The sequence below is a fragment of the Asterias amurensis genome, chromosome 1, assembly GCF_032118995.1.
Source record: "Asterias amurensis chromosome 1, ASM3211899v1".
Lineage (NCBI taxonomy): Eukaryota > Metazoa > Echinodermata > Asteroidea > Forcipulatida > Asteriidae > Asterias > Asterias amurensis.
This window is the reverse complement of record NC_092648.1, coordinates 7,139,022-7,161,005: the sequence shown is the minus strand read 5'-3', so window position 1 is coordinate 7,161,005 and position 21,984 is coordinate 7,139,022. Positions and strand designations below refer to the sequence as shown.

The 21,984-nt window shown below is 39.2% G+C and overlaps 2 protein-coding genes across 2 annotated transcripts in view; both read right to left on the bottom strand.

Annotated features, from left to right (window-relative positions):
• LOC139944494 (cytoplasmic dynein 2 light intermediate chain 1-like) overlaps positions 1-20,148 on the bottom strand; it is a 416,808-nt gene extending 396,660 nt beyond the window's left edge. The window contains exon 1 of the mRNA XM_071941536.1: positions 20,061-20,148. The gene's annotated coding sequence lies outside the window, so the exon portion shown is untranslated. The remainder of the gene's footprint in view (positions 1-20,060) is intronic.
• LOC139944485 (signal recognition particle subunit SRP54-like) overlaps positions 1-21,581 on the bottom strand; it is a 30,611-nt gene extending 9,030 nt beyond the window's left edge. The window contains exons 1-8 of the mRNA XM_071941518.1: positions 21,321-21,581; positions 13,494-13,636; positions 12,481-12,657; positions 11,847-11,951; positions 9,647-9,713; positions 2,999-3,056; positions 1,889-2,039; positions 891-1,039 (exon numbers count right to left, since the gene is read on the bottom strand). Of these exons, the coding sequence (XP_071797619.1) occupies positions 891-1,039; positions 1,889-2,039; positions 2,999-3,056; positions 9,647-9,713; positions 11,847-11,951; positions 12,481-12,657; positions 13,494-13,571 (785 nt within the window). The 5' untranslated portion in view covers positions 13,572-13,636; positions 21,321-21,581. The remainder of the gene's footprint in view (positions 1-890; positions 1,040-1,888; positions 2,040-2,998; positions 3,057-9,646; positions 9,714-11,846; positions 11,952-12,480; positions 12,658-13,493; positions 13,637-21,320) is intronic.
• Between the last annotated feature and the right edge of the window lie 403 nt (positions 21,582-21,984).

Genomic DNA, 21,984 nt, shown 5'->3' with positions numbered 1-21,984 from the left:
ACGAGGTAAAAGGAAAACCACCCAATTTCATGAGATACTTGTGTGGATCATTATATTCTACTTTTGAAATATGTTTCTGATAAAAACGGTTACACACGCTTTTCAAAGACAAACTCGACCAATCCAAGGCACCTGTTCCTAAACACGCGATGACATCAAAATTATGTAATCTGAGAGGATCAAAGCTCAGGCAATGCCCAAAGTGCTGCACAGACAAACCAAATACTTAGTCTATGGGATTTTAGATTTAACAATGCAAGCAGAAAAAGAAGAAAATAAATCGGTACAAAAACAAAGCCTTTTCCTGCAGTAGCGCAGAAAAGGTTCCCCCTACAAAAACAATCATTGAATGAAGAAACAAAACGATTCAAACCCAAACAAACTCAAACTTTTCAGTGTTGCTAAGCAGCAGACATTGTTTTTTCAATTTATACTTTGTGGATAAGACAGGATGTGAAGAACGTGTAATTCATGGATTTTATAAAACTTGAAGATCCAGGTGATTCCAACAAAAAGCAATTGTAATAAATTATACAATTCAAAACAGTTGAAAACCTTGGCATATGACTACCAATGACTTCATAACATCACTTGTGCTTGCACACAGTAAGTCATGTTAATACAAGGTCTTAGTATGTAGCAACTTTCAATAGCATATGAGTCTTAGAAATAACCGAAGTGCTGTCAACAAAACCTGTAGTTTTTCATTTCTACACAGTGTGGGTTAGAATACCTTCAAGAAAAAAACCTGGAAAAGACCCCCTTCCTCCAAAAAATTAAATAATAATAAATAAATAAATAAATAAATATAAATCAGAAATAAAAAACCAAGGCTTTCCTGGACAGTGTGTTGGGAAAGCCAACTATGTTTCAAAAGAAGAGATTCTTACGCGCTGAGTGCACCTCCTCCCTTAGCATGACCATCTAGCTTAGTGATGATAACGGAAGCTACATCTACTTTCTCTTTGAAGGCTCTGGACTGTGACTCACACGCTTGACCGATAGATGCATCCATCACAAACACTACATTATCTGGGTTCTGAGAACACATGGGAACATAATCAAGAGTCTTATTAACAAATGAGGAAACTTAAACGTTAATTTTAGAATGGTTGTAACAGATGAAGCTTAAGATCGGCCTAAGCAGTATAGCGTGATGTTGCTGAGTGATCTAGGGTATTAATGGCTGATTCATCAGGGAGTGTCTTCTCATCTAGACATTACAGTTATGTCTCATTACCAAGAATGAGAACCTGCAAGAGTAAATACTTTGCAACCATTGGGTTATTTATGCTGATTACTGCTATGGAGTTAAGATGCTTTCAGGAATGCTTAGAAAAGTCTTAACAGTTAAAGTCTGATTCAGTTTTCAGGTGCATTCTGACACTGTAGCAATCCTTGGCTGAAACCATAATAATAATAATAATAATAATAATAATAATAATAACAAATTCTTATATAGCACATTTCACAATAAACTGTATCAATGCGCTTTACATTAGTCCCCTGGTCATTGGGCCAATAAACATCCCTTTAATCTTTCTCAGCTCCCATTTAGGGAGTATACAGCCCCGAGCTGCCGTGACGCTCCGAAAGCTTTTCATTCACAATATCAACCTCTACCCTCGCAGGTACCCATTTATACCCCTGGGTGAAGAGAAGCAATTATAGTAAAGTATCTTGCTCAAGGACACAAGTGTCACGACCGAGATTCAAACCCACACTCCGGTGACTTAGCACCAGAACTTGAATTGGATGCTCTTAACCACTCGACCGCGACACCATGCCATCCATACAGATCTTTCACCATTGTGTCAAAGTGAAAACCCTGTCAGCACAGGACCACACTTCACTTGAAGACAAATAACACTAAGTGTTTGATACTAACCACTGCATTGGACACTTGTAACATCTCCTCAAAGAGGGAGTCTTCTTGTTTATGTCTGCCGCTTGTATCAACAATGATGATCTCAAATCCTTCATTCTTGAACTTGTCTACACCATCAGCGGCCAAAACAACAGGATCCACCTCCGTGTAACTATGTCAAATGTATAATGTTATTATAACATGTATCTTCAACATTATTATTATTATCAACAATTGTATTACATTTCTAGTACCAAATACATCTTTAAAGTTAAAGGTAACTTAAAGGAATAAAAAGCCGCAAATTTTTGGAAGGGCCAATTTATTCCCAATGTTCTCTAGTTTTCTTTTTAAATAAGCACACCACAAACTTACCAATAACAAATTTATTTAACTATCAGGTTATGCCCTGGGATTTTGTGTCAATGTAAATATTTCAAATGGGTTCAAAACATAAATGTATGTTGATGTGAAGTTCAACACTAAGTATTCAACAGACATTTAAAACAAAAAACTTCATGTGTATACTCTACGAAGCATAATTTAGGGCTGACAAAGAAAAGTTGACTACAGCGCAATTTGAACCTGCGACCTCCGGATTAACATGCAGGCGCTCCTACCAACTGAGCTATCTAACCCTTATGTTTGTGGTCTCCCTATTTTGTCAATATCTTTTCTTCGGGGTGCTAGTCAAAAGACATGCAACCAATAACTGTCGTGTAGTCATGAGGGATTACACCAAAGTTTATGATACAACTTGGGAAGCAGCAGCGAGATATCACTTTAAGGTGATCCCCTTAAAGGGATGCTGTTAGAGCACCAGCACATCAATCCATCTGCTACCCCAGCTTGTCAATTGTCACAGTATTCAGCGATGCATTGCACATTTAGTTGGGCATGAATTGACATCATCTCTGAAACCTGTATCTCTCTATTGCCCCATTTCTTCACAAGTGAAAAGCTAATTGTTAAGAAATATGAAGTCAAATATGCTTACCCAACACCTGCCAGAGTAATCAGTTGTATGCAACAATACGCAGTGTTTTTTCACTTGGGTTGGTAAACAGCACCATGAAATTAGGCCATTATCTGTATACAATTTTGATAAAGATTTGAGTTTTTGGAACTCACCTTCCATAGAAAGGAATTCTTGCTTTGGTTGCATTTTGTTTCAGTTGGTCAAAGGCACCTGTGTCATTCAAACAATCAGGGAAAATTAAGATCATTTAAGAACAAATCAAATATTTTGATACATATCATAATAACAATGTCAAAGAGTTTGCTTTTACATGCCCTTATGTAAGATGCCTCTCCCTTCTCACTCAATATAGATTAATTTATGCAAAGTGAACTCTGAGGAAATACCAGTCTTGTTGACTCGAGTCGGTGACATGGACTCGAGTCAGACTCGAGTCACCAATTTTGTTGACTTGCGACCTGACTTGACTTGGACAAAAATGACTTGTGACTTGACTTGAGCAAAAATGACTTGTGACTTGACTTGACTTGCGCCAAATTGACTTGAGAGTTGAGAAGTGACTTGAATATTGAATAAATGTGATTTTATGACAATAAATTATCAGTCGTAATTATTGTTTAAAATAATCAAGTCTTCGGCGACATGCCGCTGGCCGCTGCTATCTCATGTTTACAACAATGCGCGCCTATGGACGTATGTAACACGCACATGCATACAGTATCTGTGTACATGCACTAGTTTGCGCATAGAAAAAAAATGTAATAACAGTAACAGTAACAGCAACAGCAACAGCAACAGCAACAGCAACAGCAACAGCAACAGCAACAGCAACAGCAACAGCAACAGCAACAGCAACAGCAACAGCAACAGCAACAGCAACAGCAACAGCAACAGCAACAGCAACAGCAACAGCAACAGCAACAGCAACAGCAACAGCAACAGCAACAGCAACAGCAACAGCAACAGCAACAGCAACAGCAACAGCAACAGCAACAGCAACAGCAACAGCAACAGCAACAGCAACAGCAACAGCAACAGCAACAGCAACAGCAACAGCAACAGCAACAGCAACAGCAACAGCAACAGCAACAGCAACAGCAACAGCAACAGCAACAGCAACAGCAACAGCAACAGCAACAGCAACAGCAACAGCAACAGCAACAGCAACAGCAACAACAACAACAACAACAACAACAACAACAACAACAACAACAACAACAACAACAACAACAACAACAACAACAACAACAACAATAATAATAATAATAATAATAATAATAATAATAATAATAATAATAATAATAATAATAATAATAATAATAATAATAATAATAATAATAATAATAATAATAATAATAATAATAATAATAATAATTAACCATTCTTATATACACATAACACATAGAAATCAAACATGTCCCTAAGCGCTCTTGAGAAAAACACAACAGAATACAAAGACAAGAGGTACTGGGTAACAAACAAAATGGATGAATTAAATGTTAAATAAGTGCGTCTTTAAAGCAATCTTAAACTTAATAATGGAGTCAATGTTTTTTATGTGTTCCAGGAGATTGTTCCATAAGGTTGAGGCAGTGTGAGCAAAGCTGCGTTCACCATATGATTTGGTCATCACTGGTGGAATAACAAACAACTTTTTCTTAACAGAACAAAGATTTCTAGAAGGTGTGTACAATGTTAACAGCTCGGTCAAATAAGGAGGCGCAAAATCATTAAAACATTCATATGCTAACAACAATATTTTGAATGAAATGCGAGAGTGAATAGGTAGCCAGTGTAAGTCTTTTAGAATAACAGACACAGATTCATGTTTCCTAATACGATAAATAAGACGAGCTGCAGAGTTCTGCACAACCTGCATCTTTTGCACTTGACGAGCCGAAATCCCAGAAAGGAGGCTATTGCAAAAATCAAGATGACACACCACAAAAGCATGAATCAAGCGTTCAGTAGTGTGTTTATCTATCAGATTGCGAATTTTCCCAATTTTGTGAAGTGCAAAAGATGCTGATCTGCATTTCTGTGAAACAAAACTGTCCATAGTGAAGTTATCATCCAATATTGCACCCAAATTACGACACTTCCTGACAGAATTAACCTGTGTACCATCTAAATCAATGAATGATATGTGATCTGTGGAACGAAAACGGGAAGATATGTGAAGGAATTCAGTCTTGTTGCTATTGAGCTTAAGACTGTTGATTTGAGACCATTCCTTAATTGCTTGAATACAGTCAACCATCTGAGTAATAACATCACGTGCTTCTGAATGTTTAAATGCAATATACAGTTGAGTGTCATCAGCGTAGAACATTTTATGAACATTATGATTGTCAATTAGTGACTCTAGTGGAGCAGTGTACAGTGTAAACAACAGGGGACCTAGCACAGAACCTTGAGGTACCCCTTGAGCAATACAATAAGTAGACTATTGTTCATTTCCTATAACAACAGTGTGGTTACGATTTGACAAATAAGACTCAATCCAGTCGAGTGCCTTACTGCGAATAGACTGTGCAAGTCTCGCGCGCACCAGAGCAAGAACACGACAACTGAAAAACTTTATTTTTTATGAATCAAATCTTTGCTTTAATTTATTCTTGATGCCGAATCTGAACAACAAAAATACCCTATAGAGCTTGTTTAAATTAGTTTCAGCTTTTTAAAAAAATACACAATTATCGGTTAAAGTCTATGTATAGACAAAAGTAAAACTCTGGGACAAGGATGTTTGTTTGATCTTGAATTTGTTGAATACCCCTTTTGTAAATCTACGACCGAATGTGAAACTACTCAAAGCTGGTTTAAAGAGGAAGCCGACGCCTAAACGACCAATGAAAAGGCTTTTCAACCCGCGCGACAAAAACAAGCGTCTGCGTAAATTTCGTGATCGGAGATGGGCACAAATTCTTAATTTTTACCAAGTAACCTGACCTGAGGTCAAGTTTAAATATCGGTTTTTCTTCAACAGCAACAGCAACAGCAACAGCAACAGCAACAGCAACAGCAACAGCAACAGCAACAGCAACAGCAACAGCAACAGCAACAGCAACAGCAACAGCAACAGCAACAGCAACAGCAACAGCAACAGCAACAGCAACAGCAACAGCAACAGCAACAGCAACAGCAACAGCAACAGCAACAGCAACAGCAACAGCAACAGCAACAGCAACAGCAACAGCAACAGCAACAGCAACAGCAACAGCAACAGCAACAGCAACAGCAACAGCAACAGCAACAGCAACAGCAACAGCAACAGCAACAGCAACAGCAACAGCAACAGCAACAGCAACAGCAACAGCAACAGCAACAGCAACAGCAACAGCAACAGCAACAGCAACAGCAACAGCAACAGCAACAGCAACAGCAACAGCAACAGCAACAGCAACAGCAACAGCAACAACAACAACAACAACAACAACAACAACAACAACAACAACAACAACAACAACAACAACAACAACAATAACAATAATAATAATAATAATAATAATAATAATAATAATAATAATAATAATAATAATAATAATAATAATAATAATAATAATAATAATAATAATAATAATAATAATAATAATAATAATAATAATAATAATAATTAACCATTCTTATATACACATAACACATAGAAATCAAACATGTCCCTAAGCGCTCTTGAGAAAAACACAACAGAATACAAAGACAAGAGGTACTGGGTAACAAACAAAATGGATGAATTAAATGTTAAATAAGTGCGTCTTTAAAGCAATCTTAAACTTAATAATGGAGTCAATGTTTTTTATGTGTTCCAGGAGATTGTTCCATAAGGTTGAGGCAGTGTGAGCAAAGCTGCGTTCACCATATGATTTGGTCATCACTGGTGGAATAACAAACAACTTTTTCTTAACAGAACAAAGATTTCTAGAAGGTGTGTACAATGTTAACAGCTCGGTCAAATAAGGAGGCGCAAAATCATTAAAACATTCATATGCTAACAACAATATTTTGAATGAAATGCGAGAGTGAATAGGTAGCCAGTGTAAGTCTTTTAGAATAACAGACACAGATTCATGTTTCCTAATACGATAAATAAGACGAGCTGCAGAGTTCTGCACAACCTGCATCTTTTGCACTTGACGAGCCGAAATCCCAGAAAGGAGGCTATTGCAAAAATCAAGATGACACACCACAAAAGCATGAATCAAGCGTTCAGTAGTGTGTTTATCTATCAGATTGCGAATTTTCCCAATTTTGTGAAGTGCAAAAGATGCTGATCTGCATTTCTGTGAAACAAAACTGTCCATAGTGAAGTTATCATCCAATATTGCACCCAAATTACGACACTTCCTGACAGAATTAACCTGTGTACCATCTAAATCAATGAATGATATGTGATCTGTGGAACGAAAACGGGAAGATATGTGAAGGAATTCAGTCTTGTTGCTATTGAGCTTAAGACTGTTGATTTGAGACCATTCCTTAATTGCTTGAATACAGTCAACCATCTGAGTAATAACATCACGTGCTTCTGAATGTTTAAATGCAATATACAGTTGAGTGTCATCAGCGTAGAACATTTTATGAACATTATGATTGTCAATTAGTGACTCTAGTGGAGCAGTGTACAGTGTAAACAACAGGGGACCTAGCACAGAACCTTGAGGTACCCCTTGAGCAATACAATAAGTAGACTATTGTTCATTTCCTATAACAACAGTGTGGTTACGATTTGACAAATAAGACTCAATCCAGTCGAGTGCCTTACTGCGAATAGACTGTGCAAGTCTCGCGCGCACCAGAGCAAGAACACGACAACTGAAAAACTTTATTTTTTATGAATCAAATCTTTGCTTTAATTTATTCTTGATGCCGAATCTGAACAACAAAAATACCCTATAGAGCTTGTTTAAATTAGTTTCAGCTTTTTAAAAAAATACACAATTATCGGTTAAAGTCTATGTATAGACAAAAGTAAAACTCTGGGACAAGGATGTTTGTTTGATCTTGAATTTGTTGAATACCCCTTTTGTAAATCTACGACCGAATGTGAAACTACTCAAAGCTGGTTTAAAGAGGAAGCCGACGCCTAAACGACCAATGAAAAGGCTTTTCAACCCGCGCGACAAAAACAAGCGTCTGCGTAAGTTTCGTGATCGGAGATGGGCACAAATTCTTAATTTTTACCAAGTAACCTGACCTGAGGTCAAGTTTAAATATCGGTTTTTCTTCGTTATTATGTTGACTTTATTTTTACTTTTATATATGATGTTGATTAGTATTACATTTTTAACAACATATGTCATTTTTATGGTCATAAACTACATTAAACTAAAGTAATGGACGAAACAAAATCTCCCCAACGTAAATCTCCATTAGGTTGGGACCACAATGGTCCCGGAAGTTCAAATCCACGCGAGACTTGCACAGTCTATACCAAACCTTTGCAACAATCGTTGCAGCAAGACATCATGCTTGATGGTGTCAAACGCAGAGGAGAAGTCTAAGAGGACAAGTATGACTTCCTTGCCCTTATCAGGTGTCAACAATACATCATTTGTTATTCGCAGTAAGGCAGTTTCAACACTATGGAATGATCTGTACCCAGATTGAAATTTTGCGTGGAGTTCATGATCATTTAAGTACCGTTGCAACTGTTAAGCTGCCATTCTTTCTAATGTCTTAGCAAAGAACTTCAAGTTTGCAATAGGGCGGTAATTATTAAGTACATCAGAATCACATTTCAAGCCTTTGAGAATTGGTACAATGTTTGCAAGTTTGAATTTTTCAGGAAAACAACCACTATTAAATGTATTCTTCCATACAATCCGTTTAGGAAAGCTATGTAGGCGTGTATCATTACGCTTGTGCAATGGACCGTTCCGGCTTTCCACTAAGCTTCGCCCACCGCGCACGTGAGCAAGACACGTGTACGAACACTCCCAATGACATTCTGCACGATTCTGCCGCGCGTGCCAAATATACGCGCATGCGTGACCGAGTTTGTCCGACCACAATCATTTTCAAAGCGTTTTCGTCCTGAAATATTTTACTGTAAAAATAATGTACACTTCATTATTTAAATTCTCCCTACATCACCATGCTCCCAGCATGCATTGTGCCATGGAGATGGGAATTTACGCCGTCTATTCGTGCGTACACATGGCGGACGTCGGGCATTCAGCTCAGCCGTACGTTGCATGCAAGTTCGTTTCAGCGGTACTCTCCAGCTGAAAGAATGTCGTCTTCTAAATAAAAGGTCAGAGTGAATGAGCTCTGATGATTTACGAATTAAATTTATCGACTGGTCTCTTAACAGGTTTTTTTCTTATACTTAAGTTCGTCACAACATCATGGGAGTGAGCTTATTTCCGGACATAATATGACTTGTGACTTGACTTGACTTGAGCAAAAATGACTTGTGACTTGACTTGACTTGAGCAAAAATGACTTGTGACTTGACTTGACTTGAGCAAAAATAACTTGCGACTTGACTTGACTTGAGCAAAGATGTCTTGCGACTTGACATGACTTGAGAAAAAATGACTTGGTTACAACACTGGGAAATACAGACAAAATAAATTTCATATAACTTTCCAGGACCCTTATAAGATTAAAAAATGTGTATCAACAATGGTATTATTAAATCTCAAAGTTACAAATACACCATGTTATTATTTGAAGAGGCAGTCATTCTAAATCGAGGCAGTTGCTACTGCTACATTTTTTAACAGAGTAACATGGTTACTTGTAAGAATGGATAAATACTCATCTCCACAATACAAATCCTACAACTTTAATCTCACCTGCTCGGAATGTATCTGCACATATGAGACATGACTTCCATCCCTTCTTTTGGAAGTGATATGCGAGCTGTGCACAAACAAAAAATCATCAAGTACATTTGTTATATAATATATTTATTTGCTTTACACGTAACCATGGTACACATACGTCAACGCTCTCACGAAGAGGCATACACCGACCCACCCAAGCTTGTAAACGCCTGCAATCGTGGGCATCCCTCTTTTGTTTGTACTCCCAAATTTTTTGCAACAGCTCCCAAAGGTTTGGTACATGTTTTGACACTGTGGACCTTTCCCAAACAGTGGACCCTATTCCCATAGTAAAATGCGCCAATAAAGTATCTAAACACTTACAAATGGTCAGATATATCGGATCCTGAAATAGTATGCCAAAAAATAACTATTCATTTCGATTGACCGTTAATTTCTGCACATTTTGACACCTCTTGTGTTGCGCTACGATGTTGTTAGGTGAATTTATGGGCACTTACGTGGCTTAAGGTTGAATTTCAAAAGTTGCAAAAGCCCCTATTCAAGCTAAATCGTTGTATTGTGACGAGTAAGATCAGCCTTTATTTTACCCGCTAATTATAAACTTTTTGTTTTTTGTCGCGTGTTGGATAAATCGGTTGCGATGAACATCAGCAATAATTGTCAGTAACCAAGCAAAGGGGTCAAAGATGGGGGGCATACAACAGAATGGGTTAAGAGCCAGAATCCCTGATTATGGTAAGACAGGGAAAGGTGTTTCAAGATAACATGAAAGTTGGCTCAACTGACCAAACAGGAAAGAGGACGGATCGTTGGTTTGATAGAAGCCGGTATGTCGAGCTCATCAGGTTACAACGTCACCACCAACAGTCAGTAAATGGTGGAATCGCTACCAAGCTCAGGGAAATGTGGACGACCTGCCAAGGATTGGCCGTCCGAGGGTGACTTCTGCAGCAGAAGAAAGTGAACAAGTCCATCTAGCCTGACACCACTCTCGAGAGATTGCGACGCATCCTGATCAGGAAATTGACAGGGGGATTGACCAGGGACAGATCAGAGGTCTCATTGAGAGTATGAGAAGACGACTCCTTGCCGTTCAGGACAGTGTGATGGAGGACACACCAAGAATGGAGGACAGGATATCAGCAGTTTTAGAGTTAAAGATACGGCAACAAATTTCATGGTCAAGTAAACGAAATGAGTTTGTGTCTTTTGTCTTGATTTTGTCTGTGTGTGATGCTTATGTGATTCCCTTCTGGGATTGGGGTGAATAGGGGCTTTTGCAACTTTTGAAATTTGACCTTAAGCCACTCAAGTGCCCATAAATCCACCAAACAACGATCGTAGCGCAACACAAGATGTGTCAAAATGTGCAGAAATTAACGGTGAATAGAAATGAATAACTATTTGTTTGTATACTATTTCAAGTTCCGATATATCTGACCATTTCTAAGTGTTTAGATACTTTATTGGCGTAGTTTGGGTCCCCAGTGTAAATGTGTATGCCTACCAGTACTCACTTACAGTACACACGCAGGACAAGGCAAACACTTTATGCCCCTTTGGCTTGCTTCGAAGGCGAGGCACAAAAATCATACAAATAGTTAGTTGGGGCAGCTATTTTTTTGTTGGTACAGTAATTTATTTTTTAAAACATAATCAAAAAGGCTGTAGATGTTAAACCTGTCACTACTTGAAAACAGTTCTTCTATGAAGCATGTCCAGTTTTCTGCCCAATATGTTTCTGTGTGCCAGTTCTTGATATATTTGCTCTTAAGTCTGTCCAGTTTTCTGCCCAATATGTTTCTGTGTGCCAGTTCTTGATCTATATGCTCTTAAGTCTGTCCAGTTTTCTGCCCAATATGTTTCTGTATAACAGTTCTTGATCTATATGCTCTTAAGTCTGTCCAGTTTTCTGCCCAATGTTTCTGTGTGCCAGTTCTTGATCTATATGCTCTTAAGTCTGTCCAGTTTTCTGCCCAATATGTTTCTGTGTGCCAGTTCTTGATCTATATGCTCTTAAGTCTGTCCAGTTTTCTGCCCAATATGTTTCTGTATAACAGTTCTTCATCTACTTGCTATGAAGTACGTCCAGTTTCCTGCCCAATATGTCTCTGTATTCCAGTTCTTGACCTACTAGCTCGTAAGCTTGTCCAGTTTTCTGCCCAATATGTCCCTGTATGTCACTTCTTGATCTATTTGCTCTTACCTTTGTACATGTTGTTGTCTTTCCACTTCCCTGTAGTCCCACAAACATAATGACGTTGGGTTTGCCTTTTAATGGAGTCCATGCCTTTACACCAGGGTCAATAAGCTAACAACATCAGAGAAAAATTGACTTATTAAAAATATATTGCATACACACACAGCTTCTTTTCAATCCTCAAAAATCAATCAATATGAATGATGTATATAAAGGATAGTTACTGCCATTGAAGAATGACCTCAATGATAAAAGAGTGGCAACAAGCTTTTAAACGAACGCCGATACTATTAGCTATATTGCATTCCGCGTAATCAAATTGGCATACATGAGCTTGTGTGCCCAATCTGCTTGGTCACAAATTTTCTAAGTTTGTACTTTTTGAAACACATTAAAAAAATTAAATTGGCGTACATGAGCTTGAGCGCCCAATACTCAAAGCCAGCTGGTTTACATCGCTCCAGCTTTGTCTTTTTAGCCGCTTAAACACCCCCATGTGACGCGCTCTCCAACACTAGGAACAGCGAAACTGTCTGGGTATTTATGAAAAGGACTATGCGCTATTGGTATTATTCTGTAATAAATTGATGACATACCCTGAAACTGCAAGTTACAGCAAGTATCACTATTCAGACTATACCTTAACAAGTTCCTTAAAGACAGCTGTCTGAATCATCTTCCTCTTATTCAAGCCGGCTGCCATCTCCTCAAAATCAATCACAGCTTTCACATTTTCTCTCAGTTTTTTCACCAGTTTGATATTGACATCTGCTTCTAACAAGGCACGACATACTTCACTAAGCATGGAGTTCAACACCTGGGAGATACATGCATATTAAAGAAAAATAAACCAGGATAAGAGAGTCTTTTTAAATGCTGGTTGTTGGATGTACAGAATATGTAGCAGAAGCAAGGAAGATGTGACATGGGAGGATGTCCGGTATTCAGAAGCATATAGTTGCTGTACATGTAGATACTGTGGACTGTTTCGATAGACGATGCCAAAATTGCCATTCAAGAATTGCACAGTATTTTGGAGTCTACTCCCATGAGCAGAGCAGATAAGAGTACAGAACCCAAGCTCTGGTGTTTCTGTTCAGCAGAGTGTGGGTTAGATTCCCGGTCGTGACACTTGTGTCCTTGAGCAAGACAATTAACCAAACTTCTCTCCACCCAGGGGTACCTGTGAGGGCAGAGATGGTGCTTGTGGTTATTAGCTTAGTGCGCTTCATATTTGGCAGCACAGGCTGTATACTCCCCAGTGAGCTGAGATGGTTTAAGGAATGATTTAAGGCACAGTGACCAGGGATAAATAATGTTGGAGCGCCATGAGCGTCACATCACTGTGTGACAGACCTGAGCGCTATAAGATGCCACTTACTATTATCATTATTGTTAATGTAAGACACATCAACTTAATAGGGCAAATCAATTTCATTTGTTTAAAACTGTTTACACCTAAAAAGTTACACCAAATCACCAGTTTGTGGCATGATGGGACAGGTGTAGAGTTGAAGGGGTTGGGGGAAGGGGAAAGGAGTAGTTTAATAGGGGAAAAGAGGGCTCTCAATACTTTAATGTTCTTGTTTGTTTAAAAACAAATATATGCTTAGTATTAGAAGCAAGATGCTGCTAGTGTTATTTGCAACTTACATCTTCATCAATAATAGTAGCATTACTGAGCGATTTCAAGGCCGATGTAATCTTACGGCCAAGATCTGCTAAAACCATCTTGATGTTCTGTCAGTAGTCCTACTTCAACAATATACACTGTAAATGTAGAGTCTTGATTCAAACTGCAGTTTAAAAAAGCAAAATATGGTATTAATGAATGTAAGTCAGGGGTGTGCTTTGGTGACCCAGATCAGGAACAAGTTTCTGACCAAAAGCTCAAACGTGGAATTTTTTAAAATTTTGTTTTCTTCTCTGAAACGAGAATAGTGTGTTGACAAACACAAATGCCACGCTTAGATTTCAAATCTCTCTTTCTTGTTATGATTAAGGGAATAAAAGGGTAGCAAAGACTTCTTTAATGGCCATTTTAAAACCAGCTGGGTCGTTGCCGTGTGATAAAGGCCCTCGCCGGCAATGACCCTGCAAGGTTTTAAACGGCCGATAAAGAACAAGTCACTACTCTTTTATTCCCATTCATAACTGCCTTTTTGGTTAAAAGGCGTAATAAAGTAAGAAACTGTGCTTGAGCTCTGTACAGCCGTGTGTTGCATTGTTATGACTGAGATGCCTATTTCCGACAGTTTCCGGATTCATTTGTGCGCGTTGTAGTCTTGGTGCAAGACTTTCTCGTTTTCCTTTTACACACAGCGAGGCCAACTCACCGACGTCGCCTGCATTGCCCGTAACAAGAAACGTCTTGCACCAAGACTAGCGTGTAGTATCCGACTACACACGGTTATAAACAGAGCTCCAGCTGGTCATTATCAACCAATTAAACACTCCCACGTGACGCGCTCCCCACCATTAGGAATAGGGGGGGGGGGCGTGAAGATGGTCCAAAGCAGCAAATGGTGAAGGCACATCGTGGCCCATAAATGTATGAGTGCATAACACGAAGCCCTCAATGGCATGGGTGAAGCAGTAATATGCTAGATGCTCTGTGGTGCGATCCCATGCAATATATGACCACTTTAACCACTTTGTTTTTGCAAGATCATTTTTGAGTTGAATCAGCCATCCTGAGGTATCAATATAAAATGAAGGCTAAAATGAATTTTGAAGACCCCTAAGGCTTATGGGGGAGCCTTAGTTTCTAGAAGAACTGAAGTTGTAGACATTATTGGTCATGTCACTCACTCACTGTGAATGTGCGACCTATAATGACAAATTTCCGATGTCGATCACTTCATACCCAAGTCACTTCATACCCAAGTCACTTCGTAGTCGTACCCAAATTGTCTGACTCTGACACACAGATGTGGCCAGTCTTCATTATTTTCATTCATGAGGACATCGACTATATTTCACTTTTATTGAAAATGACTTCAATAAAAATTCCTCAATAACCTTTGTAGAAAGTGTCCAGTTATCATTACTATTGCTGAATTAATGTTCTTGACTTTAACGCGATTTTCTCATTGGCTCAGCTTTTGACTGGTCTGACGGAGAATGGCACGCAATGAGGGCACAATTTACACTTTTAAACATTTGTACTACATGTGTACGTTTGCTGTTTTAAAAACTCTCATAAAAGGGAAATGTTTTGTTGATAAAAAACCTGAATCCCTAACTTTGGTTTGAAAACAAAACAAAAATGAGTGAAGGTTAGTTTCAATTCCCATTTCAATACTAGGAAAAATAGGAGTATTGACAATTTTGATTGAGACCACACAGTCAGATGGTCAGACAGTATATGAGGCTGGTCATCTCGCCACCTTGCAAGCTCGCCACCAACAAAGTCGCCCCTGCAAAGTCGCCCTGCAAAGTCGCCCCCTAACCAGCTCGCCGAGAGTTGTTACACAGTCGCCCCCTGACAATGTCGCCCCCTAGCAAAGTTGCCCCCAGAAAATAATTAAGGATTCTAATATAATGGCTTAATTATTGTATTGGTTAGGGTTAGAGTTAGGGTTAAGGGTTAGGGTTATTGTTTGAAACTAGAGTAAGTCCAACGAACCTCAGCACGATTTGTCATGGGAGATAACAGAAGAACAAGCAGTGTTACCACCATGCTAGACCACCTCGAATGGCCTTCTCTACAGGAACGTCGTCATCAAAGTCGCCTTCAAATGATGTACAAAATAAGAATATCTGACTTAACCTGGTCAACATCCCCTGGAGCACCCATCTGGCACATTCAACCACATCAACAAGAAGTCATGGCTCCCGATTCACAATCCCACATTTACCAGCTCTTCAGCGTACGCAAGCTCTTACTTCCCACGCGACGGGACTGAAACAACCTCCCAGTTCATCCTGCAGCGTATCTGTCCCTTGACGCCTTCAAACTGGTGTTAAGGGACCCCTGACTGAAGTAACCCCATCTCCTGCCTTTTTACTCGCACCTGTACATAATTCTATCTGCACCTGACACAAATTCCTGTTAGTGGTGTTACCTAGTCCTAAGGAAGTAAGTCAACCCATCATGCGCTCACACGCAGTGCGTACATCTTCAATCATGTGTACTGACTATTGTAGGCTGCACTTTACAAGAAAGAAGAAGTTTTAATTCATGCTTGCATACTTAACATAAACAATTGAAGATAATTAGGGCATCGGTTGATATATCACACCATAATTGTTTTCCCAATTCAAAGAAAACGGCACAATACCGTGAAAAGTGGTATTGGTAAGATTTTTAAGACTAATTAATAAAAAAATAATGAGTAATTATCCGGGTGTCATGTGTTTTCAGTAGGATAACAGGAAAATTGTTCACAATCAAAAACTTTTTTTTTTCCCTTCAAATCATCTATCCAATTTTTTAACAATAACACTTACACTTCATGATGTATTGAAATTTTTAAAGTTTTGGTTTTACGTTGCGAGAGACAGTCCGCCATTAACCGTGCTTATGCATGCACGACAATTGGTATTTTATTGAATATTCAGAAGCTAGTGTAGCATGCAAAATAAATCAAAAATATTATTTAATTACTACTTTACAAATTTAATTACATTTTTTTCCTAAGGCATTATGGCTACTATATTAGAATCCAGAGGTCATAAGGCATGAAAATAAAACACCCCACCCCCCTTGAAGCAAACACACTTCATAACAATCCGTTTTCCCCCATTTCAGACCAGTAATGTTTGGTTTTAGGAGATAAGAAACCAATCTATGATATTTTCTCTTAATGTAGACTTAATATTTGTTACGCTTATCTCAATTTATTACAGTAGGCTATGCAGTAAATCAAAAAAAAATTTGTTTGTCTTTTCACTTAAAATATTTTAATACTTTCCCCACATTGACATTTGCACACCATAGAATCCCAAATAGTAACCACCTCACGTGATCCATCTAGTGACTAAAGCAGAATGAAACTCAATCTAGCAGATAGTAATTTTGTTTTGAACTTTCGAGGTTGGATGATGTTTCTTTGACTTGGTACTTGGTACTTTAATCCCTTTACAGCCCCATTTGGGCTAAACTGGGATGGTGGGAAAGTGACGTCAACAGCCAGGTGGATAAGGTGCCAAAAGAAAAGATTAAAGGTGCACTTTTTACAGGTGCAGAAAAAGAGGGAAAGAATTTAAAGGACAATATTGCCATGCAGAGGCTGCATTGCTCTGATGGCAGGGATGGCTGATGTTTGGAAGACCTGTATGGATGGAGTTATGTGTAGGACAGCAGATGGTGGGAGCCTGTTCCAAACTGACATAGCCCTTGGAAAGAAGGCGTATTTGTATACATTAATGGTTGGAATTGTTAACGAGGTGTATTTGAGTGGGTGATCGACTCATTGTGAGATATGAGTAGCATGTTGAAAGCACTGTGGGAATAATATTGACTAGGTTGTAGTGAATTTTGTAGTACAGTGTGCATTGTTGGATTAGGCGGCAAGTGTGAAGTAGATCCCAATTTAATTGTTCAACAAGCGGTGTAACATGAGTAGTTGTACGATAGTCAGAGAAGACAAATCTGGCTGCTCTCTTTTGAATCTGTTCAAGATGGTTTATGTCGGTAACAGTGTTGGGATTCCAAACTTCACTTGCATACTCGATTTGTGGACGAACTAGTGCTGTGTAGGCTCTTGACTTAACCTGTAGGGAACAAGGCGATAAAGTTCTTCTCAGGAGACCTAGTGTACGACTTGCTTTCTGTGCAACTTCTGAGCAATGGTCTTTCCATCTCAAGTCGTGTGAGATCGTAACAAGGTAGTCATGTTTTTGTACAAGGGGTAATTGCTCACCCAAGAGAGTGTACTGGTACTGGTGCGTCTTCGGGCTACGTTTGCGCGTGATGGTGAGAACTGCGCATTTTTTAAAGTTTAAGCTCATTAGCCACTTATTTGACCACTCTGTAAGGGTATTTAGGTCATTCTGAAGAATCTGCTGGTCGTCTGCTGTCTTTATCCCCCTGTACACAATACTGTCATCTGCAAATAGTTTGATCTTAGTTGAATATGTTCATTTATGTCATTGATGTATAAAAGAAATAGCACGGGCCCCAAGACTGATCCTTGGGGGACGCCAGATGTAACATCGATCGTTGAGGAGTGTGTTCCATTGACAGAGACGGCTTGTTTGCGATTTGAGAGAAAATTATTGATCCAACCTAGGGTGTTATGTGTGATGCCATAGTAGGAACTGCAGCTTCTCGGCTAAGAGCTGGTGGGAGACTTTATCGAAAGCCTTACTAAAATCAAGAAGGATGACATCAGTTTGACATTTATGGTTGAGTGTTTCAGACCAGTCATTAGTTGACTAATTTGAATGTTGGCATAATATTAATAATGCACTAGTAATTAGTTATTTAGTACCAAAAATCAATCGTTTTATACATGTTTGAGCATAACCAACGACAGGAAACTTTATTCGGAGTAACTATAGAATACAGGTACACTCGGAGCTAGGGCAATGTTAATTATTGTACGGAATTCGGGCTTTCTTTCCCTTTTCTTAAATAATCCTCTATTGGGGTCAAGTGTATTAGGGCAATATTAATTATTGTACGTAATTCGGGCTTTCCATTTCCCTTTTGTTTAAACCCTCTAATAAGGTCAAATGTATGAGGGCAATATTAATTATTGTACGGAATTCGGGCTTTCTTTCCCTTTTTTAAATAATCCTCTATTGGGGTCAAGTGTATTAGGGCAATGTTAATTATTGTACGGAATTCGGGCTTTCTTTCCCTTTTCTTAAATAATCCTCTATTGGGGTCAAGTGTATGAGGGCAATATTAATAATTGTACGGAATTCGGGCTTTCTTTCCCTTTTTTAAATAATCCTCTATTGGGGTCAAGTGTATTAGGGCAATGTTAATTATTGTACGGAATTCGGGCTTTCTTTCCCTTTTCTTAAATAATCCTCTATTGGGGTCAAGTGTATTAGGGCAATATTAATTATTGTACGTAATTCGGGCTTTCCATTTCCCTTTTGTTTAAACCCTCTAATAAGGTCAAATGTATGAGGGCAATATTAATTATTGTACGGAATTCGGGCTTTCTTTCCCTTTTTTAAATAATCCTCTATTGGGGTCAAGTGTATTAGGGCAATGTTAATTATTGTACGGAATTCGGGCTTTCTTTCCCTTTTCTTAAATAATCCTCTATTGGGGTCAAGTGTATTAGGGCAATATTAATTATTGTACGGAATTCGGGCTTTCTTTCCCTTTTCTTAAAATCCTCTATTGGGGTCAAGTGTATTAGGGCAATATTAATTATTGTACGGAATTCGGGCTTTCTTTCCCTTTTCTTAAATAATCCTCTATTGGGGTCAAGTGTATTAGGGCAATATTAATTATTGTACGGAATTCGGGCTTTCTTTCCCTTTTTTAAATAATCCTCTAATGTATTAGGATTCGGCCTTTAATTTTTTCCCTTTTGGAAATAATCCTCTTTTGGGGTAATATGTAGTACGGCAATATTAATAGTTATTAATTATTTGTACGGAGTTCCCATAATTATTTAAATAATCATCTAATGGTCGTGTGAGTTATCGTATAAAATAAATTGACATCACAGCGCAGTTGTGTATTTTCGAGCCTAATGAGGGCGCTGTTGTGCATCTTTCAGAGTGCCCCCTAGGTTGCCAAATATTTATAGTTAAGCAACAGAGCGCGACCTCAACTCCAGTGTACTGTGTACATATGAACGTCACCGCGACTCCGTCTCCGCGGAGGCGCAGTGGAAGCTTCGAAGTGTACCTGCATTCTATAGTTGTGCCCTTTATTCTCAGCATGATTAAGCCTGATGAAAATACAGACCGTGAGTAAACTGCATAGCTTCTGTCACCGGTGCAGCTTGCACAATCTCGCGGTAAACTAAGTTGGGGACCGAAAACATATGAGGGTCGAAAATGTATTGTATTTGTTAGACCCAGTAACTGGGGCGCTGTACTCCTTTTCAACAATTTTTGACTTTATCTGTCGTACTAGCGCCCCAGGGAATGGCACAGAATTTTAACGAATACCCAGTTTTTCGCGACACCCAGCCACAAAAAATGCCTCAAAATGACAAAAAGACCAAACAAACTAGCTCAAAAATCGCCTACTCTATTCTCGATACGTCTAGGATGTAACATCAGGCATTTAATTGTACTCACGATCATTTTTTAAACTCCAAATCGATGATTTTTAACTCCGCATCGTGGAGCGATTGACAAGTCTGCGATTTTCGGATGTGTATGGTAACGAAACATGGCGTCGCGTTGTGGGTGGATGTCCATCAACGGCTGTTTAATGCTACACTTGTTACAGGCGTTGCAGCGAATGCTATACATTGTACACGGGGATGGGTACAGGCGCTGCAGCTAGCGAGTGCCCACGTGCGTTCAATCATGGGCAACGTAACTTATACGGTGCCGGGTTGTTGGAAAAATAACAGAAAGGGGGTGAAAGGTTCTCAGAAAGGGAATATTGTCTGAAAGAGGGGATTTTTCTGGTCATCGCCCCCCCCCCCAAAAAAGGGGGAAAAATATGATAAATAAATAAAAACCGCTGTACTTCATCTAGGCCTACGATTTTTGTGCACGGTTAAATTGCTTCTTATAATGTTTAGTGCTGCCAGTGTCACTGTAGAATTTTTATTTATTTATTTATCATCTTTTTTCCCCCTTTTTTTTTCCCCTTTTTTTTTGGGGGGGGCGATGACCAGAAAAATCCAGACCAGCAGACTTCATCCAGAACCATCCAGCTTCATCCAGCAGACTTCAGACCAGAAAAATCCCCTCTTTCAGACAATATTCCCTTTCTGAGAACTTTTCACCCCCTTTCTGATAATTTTCCAACAACCCGGCACCGTGTAAGTTACGTTGACCATGATTGAACGCACGTGGGCACTCGCTAGCTGCAGCGCCTGTACCCATCCCCGTGTACAATGTATAGCATTCGCTGCAACGCCTGTAACAAGTGTAGCATTAAACAGCCGTTGATGGACATCCACCCACAACGCGACGCCATGTTTCGTTACCATACACATCCGAAAATCGCAGACTTGTCAATCGCTCCACGATGCGGAGTTAAAAATCATCGATTTGGAGTTTAAAAAATGATCGTGAGTACAATTAAATGCCTGATGTTACATCCTAGACGTATCGAGAATAGAGTAGGCGATTTTTGAGCTAGTTTGTTTGGTCTTTTTGTCATTTTGAGGCATTTTTTGTGGCTGGGTGTCGCGAAAAACTGGGTATTCGTTAAAATTCTGTGCCATTCCCTGGGGCGCTAGTACGACAGATAAAGTCAAAAATTGTTGAAAAGGAGTACAGCGCCCCAGTTACTGGGTCTATGTATTTGTAATGTATTGTAAAAAATTTGTATGACGCTACGATACATTTAATTTTAACTTCCAAAGTGTTCTAACTCACCCACGCCGTAGTTCATGAGTATTGCATCATTGAAGTTACAACCTACATCAGCAAAACGTCCAGTATTACACAAAGTTAATAGGAACAGAAGGGGAAATTTGTGAACGTATGGAACTGAGAAAAGTCGTGGTTGTGGTTGTCTCCTACTCGCACTCTACAGGGAGAATGCACAATCATGCATTGAACAAGTATTATACGTAGCATGTATATGGCCCTTTTCGAATCCATGGCATGTGGTTTTAGGCTCCGTGCTTTCGTCTGAAACCCTGCGCATTGAACTAAGCACACGCGATACTTGTCAAAACACCGCGGGGCCAAGCTAGCCTAGGTAAAATCTATGGAGCCAAAGCCGTGGTTTCGAAAAGGGCCTATCTAGACTTGCTTCCAAGTCTGTGACCGTGGTTTTTAGTCGTGCTGTGGTTTTTAGTCGAGCCGATACTGAAACAGCGCCCTCTTGTTAATATTCAGCAATCCCTCCCCTCGCTCTCGAAGATGTTCTCTTCCATCGACAGAATAAACAAAGTTATTAGGGTTGAGGTAGCTGGTGCCTAGTGACTCCGTCGAGGACTCAAAAGTCTAATCCGTGAGCCACATACTCTCAGGCAGATGACACAGTTTGGGGACCAAACATCAAAAAAATGTCCATGGTTGGACCATCGAGGAA